Consider the following 15,264-nt stretch of genomic DNA (forward strand, 5'->3'; position numbering starts at 1 on the left):
AAGAGCAGGTAGTTTTGGGGACTGAGTCCCAACCTGTGGGATGTGATGCAATCTCCAGGTAGATAGTGTCAGAATTGAGTTGGAGGACACCCAGCTGGTTGCTTACTGATTGCTTACTTGGTGGTGGAGAGAACCACTCCCCGACTTCCTGACATTCGGTCACAGAAGTGTGTCTACGTTGATTATTGCTGAGTGACAGAACAGGAAAAAACACTTCTGAGTGTGAGTTTTTCCTCAACAGTGTCTATCATTTTGGAGCTTCTGAGAGGCACTGGAAATGTGACTCCATGAAAGCTAGGTCCTTGTCTATTCATTTCTGTAACCCAGGGCCAAGCGCAGTCCTCCTTAGCAAACCATAGGCTCTCAGTAAATGCACCTTGACTACATCTTGAATGAATAAGCTCCCTTGGGTTGAACTGCTTAGGGCCTGAAATGCTACGTTGCCAGGCAAATGCTAAATATTAGTTACCATTTTCATGAGATGCATTACAGGAAATGCCCAGCAGAGGTCAGAGTGCAGGCTGAGTCCATTTCATCAACAAAACATAAAAGGAGATAAAAGAAAGGAGAAGCCAGTATTTGCTGGGAACTTCTCATCTCTGCCAGGCACTCTCACTCTGCCAGGCATTGTGCTGTGGCCTCACATATATTTTCCTTCTAAATCCTCAAGACTCCCCTTCAGGCAGCGTGCTATCAAGTTCACAGGAATGCCCCCACACTCACCGCCAGGTTTTCACAACATTGACTCTAATTACACAAGACTCCTCTTTTTTTCTCTCATTCTAAAAGTTACCTTATCTCATATAAATTTGCTCCTGGATGAGACAGTGCCCATTTAAACACAGGTAAATTAGAGAATTCCCCCAAAAGTCCAAATAGATTGTAAATTCCCAAAGGCATTTAGAGATAAGAACTGGCAGTCAACCCAGCAGGGGCAGATGTAACCACACAGGGAGGGGCTCTGAACCCTTACACAGCCGCCTCCAGTGCCTTGCTTGCTAAAGGAGGTTTATGGATTCTCACTATTAATTTTCTTCAGTCTTCTTAATATGCCCAAGTAGTGTTAAATTAATATCCTGTGTTCGAGGAAATGGGTCAATATAGTCTGGGGAGTAGATCACCAGACATTTCTGATTAGCCTGAACAGGTTATCTCCACAAAAGACAGAAAACTTTATTTTCTGTCTTGATCAACATTTGGGGGCTTTCTTGGGAAATCTGCTGACAAAGTAAGATAAGGACAAGAATATCAGCCAGGCGCGGTGGCTCAAGCCTGTAATCCCAGCACTTTGGGAGGCCGAGGCGGGTGGATCACGAGGTCAAGAGATCAAGACCATCCTGGTCAACATAGTGAAACCCCGTCTCTACTAAAAATACAAAAAATTAGCTGGGCATGGTGGCGTGTGCCTGCAATCCCAGCTACTCAGGAGGCTGAGGCAGGAGAATTGCTTGAACCCAGGAGGCGGAGGTTGCAGTGAGCCGAGATCGTGCCATTGCACTCCAGCCTGGGTAACGAGAGTGAAACTCCATCTCAAAAAAAAAAAAAAAAAGAATATCCTCCCATGGACCAGGTACTTTGTTATTTAATGCAGGCCCTGGCCCTAGAACATTCAGCACTAAGGCACCAATAACCACCCTCAGCCAGAAGTAAGTCATTCACACTAGTCCCTTGCGTTTGCTTGCTCTTGTTTTCTTAGGAGGGTCAGTTAGAAGCATTTGAGTGGAGATGAGGAATCCTCTTGGCAGCTCCTGGGTGCCGTGTTAGATATTAATGATTATGGGATCAACTCATGTACCAACCCCCTGCCAATGACTCTCCCTTCACACAGCTGTAGGAACCCTTCCAAGCACAGCTGGTAAGTTCTGAGTGGCAGAAGCAGCTCCTTGCACATCTAGAACATGTGGTTCATTTAAGAAGCAAAATGAGATACTGGTGTCCCAACTGTTTTTACTGGGCTTGCAAAAGACTTTGAGAGAGATCTTGGTTCAAAAATAAAAGAAAGGCCGGGCACGGTGGCTCAAGCCTGTAATCCCAGCACTTTGGGAGGCCGAGGCGGGTGGATCACGAGGTCGAGAGATCAAGACCATCCTGGTCAACACGGTGAAACCCCATCTCTACTAAAAATACAAAAAACTAGCTGGGCGTGGTGGTGCGTGCCTGTAATCCCAGCTACTCAGGAGGCTGAGGCAGGAGAATTGCCTGAACCCAGGAGGCGGAGGTTGCGGTGAGCCGAGATCGCGCCATTGCACTCCAGCCTGGGTAAGAGCGAAACTCCGTCTCAAAAAAAAAAAAAAAAACAAAAACAAAAAAACAAAAATAAAAGAAAGATAGTATTATGGGGCTACTCCACAAAATCAGGGATTATTTTTATAAGCAGTCTCCAAGATTAATTCTTTTTACATTTTTCAATCAAACCTTGTATCTGATTTACAAAGGTGAAACAAAGGCTAGTAACAGAAAAATATGCAGATAATTAAATACATTACAGAGCAAAACAGAGTCAAATTGTTGCCGGAAAATCAGAAATGCAGTGACTCTTTCACTCCGGCATCTAGGTATCTCACCAGTTGTGCTGTGACAAAGCTGACCCTATGAACAGGCTCCCTGATGAGAGAGGCCTGACAGGACGGGACCCTTGGGCCACAGTGCATTTCTGTTGTTTAGCTGAGCACGTACCAAGGCAGGCTCCGATCCTTGGAACTCTGCATGAAGCTTTTCAACAAAGACAGCAAGCTGGAGCCAGGGGTGGCTAGTGGCCCTGAAACCAGTCCATTTCCTGTGAAAGCGGAGCTTGGAAATCTAGCCCCTCAGTTCTCCCAAATGGCACTGCTAATTTGCACTCCCACTGATCTCTCGAGAAGGCTGCTGCTATCTAATGCCTGAAATTGTTGGGCCAAGGCAGGAAGAGGCACAGCCCACTCTTCCTGTTGGCAGAGAGGAAGGTGGCACATCACTTTACTCCATCACTAACCTGATGTAGAGGGTGGAGTTGGCGATGACGGGGACGTGAGAGGTGAGCTGGCCCCAGATCCTGCTGAGATAAAACACAGAGAAACCCTCATGGGGACCAACAAAAGACATTTGGCATTTGGCCCAGGCTGGGACCCATTTTTGTCTGAGCATCTACACTCGGCTTAGTGTGTGAACCTTGTGAAACAAGATGATGAGGGACAAAAAACTCAGAGACGGGACCCAATGATGACAGGCTTTTACTCCGGTGCAGGGTCCATCTCCTTCCCCAAGCCACTAAAACCTTCTTGCCTCCCACTGCTCCCCACAGGCTGCCTGGTTTGAAACCCTGCACAATCAACATCTTAATGCAATTGGCTGCAGTATCTCTTCCTGACCCAACCTCCACTTTTGGGTAATGACAAATGACAGAGGCCACAAGTGGTACAGGGGACAGAGAGGTGCGTAGCAGCCTGCTGGGGCCTCTAAAGGGGGAGCTCCCTACAGCGTCCACCCAGTAACGCGTTCTGCAGAAGCTCCACTTCATCAGCAGGTAAAGTCAGCTAGATAGGGTCAGCCTGTTTAGTTTCTGGATTTCACAGGCCTTTTCTTATCTAGAGTCAGTAAATATCCTTCTTCAAACTAAAACAATGTGCAAAATCCCACCTGTTGCAGCATGCTTTTTCTGGATCTAGTAACCTTTTCAAATATTCCCAAGTTCTCAGCATCTCCCCATTACTCCCTCCTGAGCTGACATGGAAGTAGCTCCATCAGCAGAGGCTCCGACATAAGCCTTTCTGTGGAGAGAACGCCCCTAGGGAGATCCTATGGAGAGTTTAACCAAATCTCCCTACTCAGGTGCTTTCTGGGCTGATGGGCACACACACCCAAAGGGAGGGCTATCATTACATGCTGGAGAAGCCACTAGAGCTGATGCAGTTAAGCCTCCAACCATTACATCACTCATTACCCACAGGACATGTTGGTGCCTTATGGACACTGGCCATGATGAGAAATGTCCTGATCAAACCACACCTCCCTCCAGCTTAATACTTTTCTATTTGCAACATTGCCTCAGTTCCCTATAAAATATGAGGGTGTCTTACTGAAAAAGGAGGTAAAAATCAATGCATGCTGCCTTCATACTGTTTGTAGTGCTAATGGATTTTAATGGGGAGAAGCTTGATTGGTTGATTCCAGTAGAGTTTGGGAATTATCTGTATTTATCCATCAATTGCTACTTTATTTTCCTAAACTCCTGAGGGCACTGGGGTGTCCTGATGTCCTTGAGTGTCACTGGGCTGCACATGACACAGCTTTGCAGGCAGGCAGGGTCTTAGGAGGTAGAACGTACACTGTTAGGCTTTCTCTGCTCTATAAAAAATTAGCTACTGGACAGAATGACTGCTGGTTGGAGACATGAGTCTCAGCCTAATGATGACCATGACTGGTCCATGTCCCTCCCATCAACCATGGAGAAAATAGGCTTCCAACTCTGAAATTACCCACCGGCCACCATAGCATTCACCCCAGAGGAGCCTGCCTGGTCCTCATCGGGACTTCCCCTCCTACCTCTCCTTTGCAGCTCTCCCTGAGCCTTCTCCATACTGGACTCTGCAGTAGTGTCAATGTGACTCTCACTCCCCTGCTGGAGTCTACCGACTTTCTTCAGTGCTTCCAATCTCCAGCTCTGGCCACGCCCCTTGCATTCTCCAGCTGTGGCTCATTCAGCTCTCAGGGCTGCAGCCTAATCCTCTTGTAACAAGTCCCAGTTTCTCCTCCCACCCCAGGCAGACATTCTCCTCCCTGACTTCACTGAAAAGACTGAGGCACGACCTGTGAATACCCCCAATTGCCTCCCTTCTACTTTTAAACATCTCTGTCTCTTCGCCTACTGCCACCATATCCTACCTCTAGGAAGAGATGCATGGGTTTCCTCAAAGCTCAGACCAATAGCTGATACTTTGAATGCTAACCCTTGGCTTTGTAGCCCCAATGCCCCCTGGCCCCCAGTTACTGTCTCTTTTGCATCTTCAAATTCCCCCTCTCTCTCCTCTGTCCTTCCTCTGCCTAAAAGTATAAGCAGGTATTCCCATGGCCCTCTAGGGCTAAGCCAAAACTGCTTGGGTTAGGGTGAAACCTTCCCTTCTCTATGTGGGCTCTACTTCACAGAGTCACAAACTAGAAAAACCAGAAGGCCCCCAGGGATCTGGCTCTGATTTCCAAAGATGGGACATTATGGCCCAAAACCAGTAGAACTGGGTGAGGGGCAGCTGGGAGTGGCAGCAACGAATGCCAACTCTTTGTACCATCTCGGTTTGTTGCCATTCCCCACACACTGTTGAGTCCTTTCCTCAATTCACAGAGGAGGGCACATCCTCTCACCACGTGGGGTCCAGAGAAGTGGGCAGGATTTAAAGTCATTTCTGTTCATGCAGGCTCTACTAAAAAATGGGAGGCCTTGCATTTTAAGTCAGGTCTGTTTTCCTTCCATGGCTAATGCTCCTGTGTCTGTCTTTTAGCTGATCAAGTTCTGCCATCAGTGAAGAAGGTGAACTATCCAATTACCTCAGAAGTCCCTTCTAGCACTTGAGTGCTGTGAGCCTACGAATGCTGTTGCAAGCCTTCATTAGAGGCAGAGTTATTTTGTTCTCTGTAGTCATTACTACATTGCCCAGTTTCTGGCCAGCAGAACTCAAGACCTCTTGACCAACTAGAGACTCCTGATCCTGATCTCTGGGTCCCGCGCCCCGTTACCAACTCTAATCAGTTACCTGAATTATTGGAGTTGCTGTACTTCACTGAATGCTCTTCACTATTTTCAAGAGCAGATCGTTTTGACTTCTTTAAGAATAAAAGAAAAGGGGGAGGGGAGAGGAAAGCGAAGAATAAACACAGTGAAGCTGGAGTTAGAATAAAAATATTTTCCAGGAATACCATTAAACTAGCTACAGACAAGGTCACATTCAGCCTCATGATTTAATACAGTGAAGAAGCCACAGCCAAAACTAAAGGGGGAAATAAAACCAAAAATGCTGACTTTTCTATCTCAGGCCAATTGTTTCCTCCAATTACATTATACCATAATCATCCCAGCAAGCCAGGAAAGTACACAGGCCCTTTCTCTGCTGATTCTTCTATAGCTCTTTTTTTTTTTTTTTTTTTTAAAGCTGCACCCCAGTCATCTTGAAATAGTCTTAGCTTTCAAGGAGATACAGCACAGTATCTGTCATTAAATGGGCATCATTAACCTAGAACTTTATTCACATGTATTCAAAAACTCATAGAAGGAATGCAGAGAGACACCATGCTTACCTTTCTAGCTAAAATCTTTCTTTTTTTTCTTTCCTCCTCAGATCCATGGTGGGACTGAGCTCTTGTCAGTCTCCGATGCTGGTGAATCTTTAAGAGACCATAAGGTGTAAGCATATCCCACGTCAGGCAGCTTCCTAATAAAAATCTTTCCAACATGTTTTGCCAAACCAAATTTTACTGGGATAAAAAAAATCTTTCCTCGCTCAGGTTATCTACTACCTGGCACGGGTCTGGATGCCTGGTAGAAGAGTATGCCATAGGAAGAGGACCTTTCTCATGCCCCAAATGCCTCCCTGCCTTTCCCTCTTTCACAGAAGAAAAAGGTGGTAAGAGAGCATGGACCATGCATGCCCCCAGCTACCACCACCGGGCATGCCCTGATCCTCAAGCCAGACCACCCATCCTAGCCATGCTTGTTTCCCACATCCACTGAGCTCCTCGGGGGCAGGATGGTGAAGTATTCAGCTCTACGGGCAGTTTTTAGCCTGAAGGCTGGCTGAGAGTAAGTATGCTTAAAATATTTGTGGAGTGAACAGTCAAATGTCAACCACTGTAAAAACCATGGCAGAGGATGGGGACACTAACAGAAGGCAGGGAGGAACTGTTATCAATTTACCTGTTTCTGTTCTTCAATTAGTCTCTTTTCTATACATTCTTTGGCAATTCTCAATGCCTCTTTTAACTTTGTAGGGATCTGAAAGAAAAGAAAGTGTATCATCCATTGAAAAACGCAGCTGGAGATACTCCCAAGCCCTGAAGCCAATGAAGAAGCAGTTAGTTATCAAGAGTTATTTGGAATAAAATCAGTTACAGCTGTCCATTCAAATCCTACCCCAGCCACTTTTGGTATCCCTATCAAAGTCACCTCTCTAGCATTTTTTAGCAATGAACACATAAAACTAAAACATAAATAAATATGATGTGTTTCAAGTAATTCAAGTAATTCTCAAGGGCTCTAAACTGCCAAAATAATCTGAAAAAGAAAAACAAAGTTGGAGGCCTCACATTTCCTGATTTTGTTTTGTTTTTGTTTTTGCTTTTTTTGTTTTGTTTTGTTTTGTTTTGTTTTTTGAGACGGAGTTTCACTCTTGTTACCCAGGCTGGAGTGCAATAGCACGATCTCGGCTCACCGCAACCTCCGCCTCCTGGGTTCAGGCAATTCTCCTGCCTCAGCCTCCTGAGTAGCTGGGATTACAGGCACGCGCCACCACGCCCAGCTAATTTTTTGTATTTTTAGTAGAGACGGGGTTTCACCATGTTGACCAGGATGGTCTCGATCTCTTGACCTCCACCCGCCTCAGCCTCCCAAAGTGCTGGGATTACAGGCTTGAGCCACCGCGCCCGGCCTACATTTCCTGATTTTGAAACGTATTACATAGCTACAGTAATTAAAACAGTGTGGGCTGGGCGAGGTGGCTCATGCCTGTAATCCCAGCACTTTGGGAGGCCAAGGTGGGCAGATCACAAGGTCAGGAGATCAAGACCATCCTAGCTAACACGGGAAACCCCTTCTCTACTAAAAATACAAAAACTAGCTAGTTGTGGTGGCACGCGCCTGTAGTCCCAGTTACTTAGGAGGGTGAGGCAGGAGAATTGCTTGAACTTGGGAGGCAGAGGTTGCAATGAGCTGAGATCGCGCCACTGCACTCCAGCCTGGGAGACAGAACGAGACTCCGTCTTATAACAACAACAACAACAACAAAAACAGTGTGGTACTGATGTGGAGGCAGATACATAGACCAGTGGAAAAGAAGAGAGCCCAGAAATAAACCCTTGTGGATATGGTCAAATAATCTTTGCAAGAGTTCCAAGAACACAAAATGGGGGAAAGGACAGTATATTCAATAATGGTGCTGGGGGCCGGGCGCGGTGGCTCAAGCCTGTAATCCCAGCACTTTGGGAGGCCGAGGCGGGTGGATCACGAGGTCAAGAGATCGAGACCATCCTGGTCAACATGGCGAAACCCCGTCTCTACTAAAAATACAAAAATTAGCTGGGCATGGTGGCGCACTCCTGTAGTCCCAGCTACTAGGGAGGCTGAGGCAGGAGACTTGCTTGAACCCAGGAGGCGGAGGTTGCAGTGAGCCGAGATCGCGCCATTGCACTCCAGCCTGGGTAACAAGAGCAAAACCCCGTCTCAAAAAAAAAAAAAAAATAATGGTGCTGGGAAAACTGGTTATCCACATACAAAAGAATGAAGCTGGACCCTTACCTTATACCATATACAAAAATTAAAATGGGTTCAAGACCTAAACATAAGACCTAAAATGATAAAACTCCTAAAGAAAAGACACAGGAGAAAAGCTTCATGACATTGGATTTGACAGTGATTTCTTGCATATGACCAAAAGCACAAGCAATAAAAGAAAAAAAAATTAAACTTCATCAAAATTTAAAACTTTGGTGCAGCTGGGCACAGTGACGCACACCTGTAATCCCAGCACTTTTGGGAGGCTAAGGTGGGTGGATCACTTGAGGTGAGGAGTTCGAGACCAGCCTGGCCAATATGGCAAAACCCCGTATCTACTAAAGATAAATTAGCCAGGCATGGTGGTGCATGTCTGTAATCCACTTAGGAGGCTGAGACAGGAGAATCGCTTGAACCTGGGAGGTGGAGGTTGCAATAAGCTGAGATTGCGCCACTGTACTCCCAGCCTAGGTAACAGAGCAAGACCCTGTCTCCAAAAGAAAAAAAGGAAAAATAAATAAATAAAACATTGGTGCAACAAAGAATAACGGAGTAAAAAGACAACTCAAGGAATGGAACATAGTATTTGCAAATCATAGGTCTGAGAAGGGATTAACATCCAGAATATATAAAGGAACTCCAACAACTTAACAACAAAATATAAGTAACCCAATTAAAAAAGGGCAAAAGACCTAAATAGACATTTCTCTAAAGAAAATATACAAATGACCAACAAGCATATGAAAAGGCACTCAATGTCTCTAATCATTAGAGAAGCGTCAATCAAAACCACAATGAGGTATTGCCTCACACCCATTAGGACAGCCACTATTAAAAAAATAAAATAACAGGTGTTGGTGAGACTGTGGAGGGACTGAAACCCTCCTTGTACACTGCTGGTGGAAATGCCGAGTAGTACAGCTGCTATGGAAAACAGTATGGAGGTGCCTCAGAAAAGTATAAAATGCAACTACCATATGATCTAGCAATTCTACTTCTGGGTATATATCCAAAAGAATCGAAAGCAGGATCTCAAAGAGATATTTGCGTACCCATGTTCACTGTGGCATTATTCATAACAGACAAGAGGTAAAAGCAACTCAAATGCTCATCACAGATGAATGAATAAAGTGTGGCATATACTTTCAATGCAGTATCATTCAGCCTTAAAAAAAGAAGGAAATCTTATCACATGCTACAACGTAGATAAGCTTTGAGGACATTATGCTAAGTGAAATAAATTATTCATAAAAGGATAAATATTTATGTAAGATTTCTAGAGTAGTCAAGATCATAGAAACAAAGTAGAATAGTGATTGCCAGGAGCTGTGGGGAGGGAGAAATGGGGAATTATTATTCAGTGGATATAGAGTTTCAGGTTGAAGTTCTTAGAGATCTGTTACACAACGATGTGAAGATAGTTAACATCACTGAACTGTACACTTAAAAATGGTTCAGAGGGTAAATTTTATAAGGTATGTTTTATCATGATTAAAAATTTAAAAATTAGGTCAGGGACAGTCGCTCACACCTGTAATCCCTGCACTTTTGGAGGCCACTTGGGGCCAAGAGTTCAAGACTAGCCTGGGCAAAACAGTGAAACCCTGTGTCTACAAAAAATTTAAAAATTAGCAGGGTGTGGTGGCATGCACCTGTGGTCCCAGATACACGGGAGGCTGAGGCAGGAGGATTGCCTGAGCCCAGGAGATTGAGGCTGCACTGAGCCCCATCATTGCGCCACTGCACTCCAGCCTGACAACAAAGTGAGACCCTATCTAAAAAAAAAAATTTTTTAACCAAAAATTTTAAAAATTGGCCAGGCTTGGTGGCTCACGCCTGTAATCCCAGTACTTTGGGATCAGGTGGGTGGATCACCTGAGGTCAGGAGTTCAAGATCAGCCTGAACAACATGGTGAAACCCCGTTTCTACTAAATGTACAGAAATTAGCCAGGCGTGGTAGCACATGCTTGTAATCCCAGCTGCTTGGGAGGCTGAGGCAGGAGAATCACTTGAACCTGGGAGGTAAAGGTTGCAGTGAGCTGAGATTGCGCCATTGTACTCCAGCCTGGGCAACAAGAGCAAGACTCCATCTCAAAAAAAAAATTTTTTTTTAATTATATAAAACTTATTGGAACATACACCAACTCAAGCAGTTATTATTTTCTAACTTCAGAGCTATTTTCATTGTGAAATATTTTCTTTATGTTCTGAATTTTATAAGATGAAGCTTTACCAGCTTTCCCTGTTGGGAGACATTCCTAACAACAGCCCAGTTTGCTTCTGAACCTATCATTTCTTTCTCTTTTTTTTTGAAACAGAGTCTCATTCTGTCACCCAGGCTTGAGTATAGTGGTGGGGTCTCAGCTCACTGCAACCTCTGCCTCCTGGGTCCAAGCAATTCTTCTGCTTCCGTCTACCGAGTAGATGGGACTATAGGCACCTGCCACCAAGCCCAGCTAATTTTTGTATTTTTAGTAGCAATGAGGTTTTGCCATGTTGGCCAGGCTGATCTGGAACTCCTGACCTCAAATGATCCACCTGCCTCAGGCTTCCAAAGTGTTGGGATTGTAGGTGTGATCCACCATGCACCATGCCCAGGTCATTTCTTAATTTACTTGCTTTTTAAACCATGAGGAGTCTAGGCCTGGAAAATAAGACACTCAGATCATGTTGAACTTTTAGTCTTTATTATTCTGTAATAATTTCAAATTAAAAAAAAGCTGTAAGTAGCTAATACAGTCACATGGTTTAAAATCTGAAAGGTATAAAAGGGCACATACGCAGTGAAAAGTCCCTCACCGACTTCCACAGAGGAAGCCAACGTTACCAGTCTCCTATATATCTTTCCAGAAAGTCAGTGTACATACAAGAAATTCAAGTGGGATTTTAAAATCATACTATCTTTGCCGCTTAGGCTCTCTGGCTTAGGGGAAGAGTGTGGTCTAATACTAATCCCTGAATCCTAAAGGCCAGAATGTCAGGGTTGGAGGAGAATGTATTTATTGACAAGGCTGAAGAAATTTCCTAAGATGTTTCAGTGAAGAAGAGATTAATTTAAATGTTTTTTTCTCTTTTACTTCAGATCCAAAGAAGCTATTATTGTCAGAATTCCTCTAATGGGCAAAACAGAACAGAGGAAAGCACCTCTCTCACTGACACAATCTTCTAACCCTGCCTTGGTTTTCCTTCTTTTGTTTGTTTTTAATTGATTTTTTTTTTTTTTTTTTTTTTTTTTTTTTTTGAGACGGAGTTTCGCTCTTGTTACCCAGGCTGGAGTGCAATGGCGCGATCTCGGCTCACCGCAACCTCTGCCTCCTGGGTTCAGGCAATTCTCCTGCCTCAGCCTCCTGAGTAGCTGGGATTACAGGCACGTGCCACCATGCCCAGCTAATTTTTTGTACTTTTAGTAGAGACAGGGTTTCACCATGTTGACCAGGATACTCTCGATCTCTTGACCTCGTGATCCACCCGCCTCGGCCTCCCAAAGTGCTGGGATTACAGGCTTGAGCCACCGCGCCCCGCCTGATTTTCCTCCTAACAGATTTCATTTGGAATACAGAAAGGAGAGCGAGAATTACCTTTCCTCCTCCCACCCAAATCGTACGCGCAGTGAGCACTGCCAAGAGCCATGGCTTGAACAAGGAGTTTCTGTAGATTATCTCAGTTGTCTAATGACAACAGACGTGCATTACTCACTGATTTTACACATGAGTACATGCAGACCCAAAGATTAAGTGCTTGCCCTTAGGTCAGTAGCTCTCAACTGGGAGCAATTCTGTACACCCCGGCCCCCAGGAGACATTTGGCAATGTCTGGAGGCATTTTTGGTTGTCACCGTTGGGGAGAGGGGGAAAGGAGTATTGTTGGCATCTAGTGGTGATGTCAGAGATGCTGCTTCACATCCTGCCATGCACAGGCAGCCCCCACAACAAAGAATCATCTGGCCCCAAACGTCAAATACCACGGCTGAAAAACCCTGCTGTAGATAACACCTAGTATTCTAAGAACAAGGTAAGATATCACTCTGGTTTTTTGAGTTCCAAAGTCCATTCTCTTTTCATGATACATAACACCACTGCTTCCCAGGAAAAGACCTCCTTCCAGTCTTGTTTCTAGATAGGTAGGTTGTTTTATATATTATCTTCTTTTTTTTATACCTAAGCATAAATCTAAATCATTTTCCATATTACTGCAATGTCTTTATCAATTTCACTTTTAGATTGTCAAATAGACGTATTATAAATTATTAAACTAGCCCCTAATTGTAGAATACTTAGATTATTTCCAAATTTTCCCTATTATATACTTTTTCTTTTTTTTTTTGGCTAAAAATACAGTTAACTTTAAAGTCAACTTAGTAATGTCACAAACCAAAAAACGATATAATTGTTTTTACCTTAAACTGTGGTTTTTCAGAAGTGGTTAGTAAAACATCGCTGAATAATCTGTAAGAAAACAAACAAACAAAAATCATTCTTGAACCAGGTGCACTAGGATTAAAGCCGATTAAGACACCTTTAGCCCATGAGGTCTCCCGTCCCTGCACCACATCCCATGGCCCCACCCCCAATCCACCATTCCATGTTCATTAACAAATGCAAAGGAGTTTGCACATGACCCAGTGTGACCCCCTTCCCACTGTGTGACTAGGGTGTCCGGTCCAGCTGTGTACTAGAGCGGGTTTCCCCACTATGGGTAATATTGCATTGTTTAAGAAACTACTTTCGTGAATGCTAATTTGCAAAAATATCACAAATAATATATGCAGTAGAAATTTCTAAATAGACAAGTTAGTTTTCTACTATTTTCCTTGCCTCAGAAGAGGATAACATTTATTCTAGAGTTCAGTAACATAAAAATGTTCAAGTAAGTAGAAAGGAATTGTCCTGATTGGAATCTAACAGGAAAGTAATTGTCTTTCTTTCTTTTTTTTTTTTTTCTTCTTTTTCTAGCAAAATCAAAATGTATTCCCAGCAAGGTAATTTTCTTCTAAGTATTTCTCATGCTTCATTTTTAAAACTAGTAGTTTTTGGAGTAAATCAATTCTCTCTTCAAAAATATGTTACTGGCCGGGCTCAGTGGCTCATGTCTGTAATCCCAGCAATTTGCCAGGCCAAGGCAGGCGGATCACTTGAGGTCAGAAGTTTGAGACCAGCCTGGGGAATGCAGTGAAACCCCATAGGAACTAAAAACACAAAAATTAGCTGGGCATGGTGGTGCATGCCTGTAGTCCCAGCTACTTGGGAGAGTAAAGAAGAATAATCCCTGGAACCCAGGAGGTGGAGGCTGCAGTGAGCTGAGATTACACCACTGCACTCCAGCCTGGGCAACAGAGCAAGACTCCATCTCAAAAAAAAAAAAAAAAAGTATGTTATTACAAAGAAGTAAACAACAGACACTGGGGTCTACTTGAGCAGAGAGGATGCAGAGGACAGAAATAATAACTACTGTGTACTGAGCTTAAATAGCTGGGTGATGAAATATGTACAACAAACCCCCATGACACGTGTTTACCTATGTAACAAACTTTCACATGTATACCCAAACCTAAAAGTTAAAAATAAAAATAATAAAAAATGATTTTAAAATTACCCATGTGACCAAAAAAAAAGTATATTACTAACAACAATAGCATGGGCTGGGTGCAGTGGCTCATGCCTATAATCCCAACACTTCGGGAGGCTGAGGCGAGTGGATCGCCTGAGATCAGAAGTTCGAGACCAGCGTGGCTAACATGGTGAAACCCCTGTCTCTAATAAAACACAAAAACTGGCTGGGCGTAGTGGTAAGCACCTGTACTCCCAGCTACTCAGGAGGCTGAGGCAGGAGAATCACTTGAACCCAGAAGGTGGAGGTTGTCGAGACTGCACCACTACACTCCACCTGGGTGACACAGCAAGATTCTATCTCGAAAAGAAAGAGGAAGAAGAGAAGAGAGAAGAGAAAAACAGTAGCATGAACTGGGCGCAGTGGCACAAGCCCATAGTCCCAGCTACTCCAGAGCTAGCAGTGGGAGGATCCTCTGAGCTCAGGAGTTCAAGACCAGCCTGCGTAACACAGCAAGACCGTCTCAAAAAGAAAGAAAAGAAAAGAAAAAGAAGAGAAGAGAAAAGGAAGAAAGAAAGGAAGGGAGGGAAGGAAAATAGTAGTATGAACAATTCTGAACTGCTGGCTAAAACAGGTCAGAGGATAGAAATGGTTGCTTAGGTAGCACCCAAACAGCTCTAAGTATTTCCTTGAATATGCCTCCTGCCCCTCCCCTACTTTTTCAAAAGATGGAGTCTCATTATGTTGTCCAGGTTGCCCTGAAAGTCCTGGGCTCAATCAATCCTCTCATCTTGGCCTCCTAAGTAGCTGGAACTACAAGAACGTACCTGGCTGAATATCCTGCACAGCCACTTTGTTTGATATTTTGAGACAGAGTCTCACTCTGTCATCTAGGCTGGGGTGTAGTGGCATGCTCAAGGTTCACTGCAACCTCAAATTCCCAGGCTCAAGTGATTCTGCCACCTCAGCCTTCCAAGTTGCTGGGATTATTACATGGTGCACACCACCAGGCCTAGCTAATTTTGTTGTTGTTGTAATTTTTGTAGAAACGGGATTTTGTCATGTTGGATAAGCTGGTCTCGAACGCCTGAGCTCAAGTGATCCGCTCACCTCAGCCCCCGAAACTGCTGGTATTACGGGTGTGAGCCACTGTGCCCGCTATATTACTCTTTTTTAAAGACAAGAACTTCATCACAAGTAGAAATGACAGGATTAGCTTTTCCCACAGGGCTCCCCAGGGCCCTATCTGTCCCTCAGCCACACA

General features: G+C 44.2%; 1 protein-coding gene across 7 annotated transcripts in view; it reads right to left on the reverse strand.

The window, feature by feature from the left end:
* PXK (PX domain containing serine/threonine kinase like) overlaps window positions 1–15,264 on the reverse strand; it is a 100,252-nt gene that overhangs the window by 11,302 nt on the left and 73,686 nt on the right. For 4 of the 7 annotated variants that reach the window (XM_039477247.2, XM_039477250.2, XM_039477249.2 and 1 more), the window contains exons 13-17: window positions 12,850–12,898; window positions 6,881–6,958; window positions 6,265–6,351; window positions 5,724–5,793; window positions 2,972–3,034 (exon numbers count right to left, since the gene is read on the reverse strand). In XM_039477247.2, coding sequence (XP_039333181.1) covers window positions 2,972–3,034; window positions 5,724–5,793; window positions 6,265–6,351; window positions 6,881–6,958; window positions 12,850–12,898 — 347 coding nt within the window. The remainder of the gene's footprint in view (window positions 1–2,971; window positions 3,035–5,723; window positions 5,794–6,264; window positions 6,352–6,880; window positions 6,959–12,849; window positions 12,899–15,264) is intronic. The other 3 variants (XM_039477248.2, XM_039477252.2, XM_039477251.2) reach the window with 1 other exon arrangement.

The sequence above is a fragment of the Saimiri boliviensis genome, chromosome 8 (assembly GCF_048565385.1).
Source record: "Saimiri boliviensis isolate mSaiBol1 chromosome 8, mSaiBol1.pri, whole genome shotgun sequence".
Classification (NCBI taxonomy): domain Eukaryota; kingdom Metazoa; phylum Chordata; class Mammalia; order Primates; family Cebidae; genus Saimiri; species Saimiri boliviensis.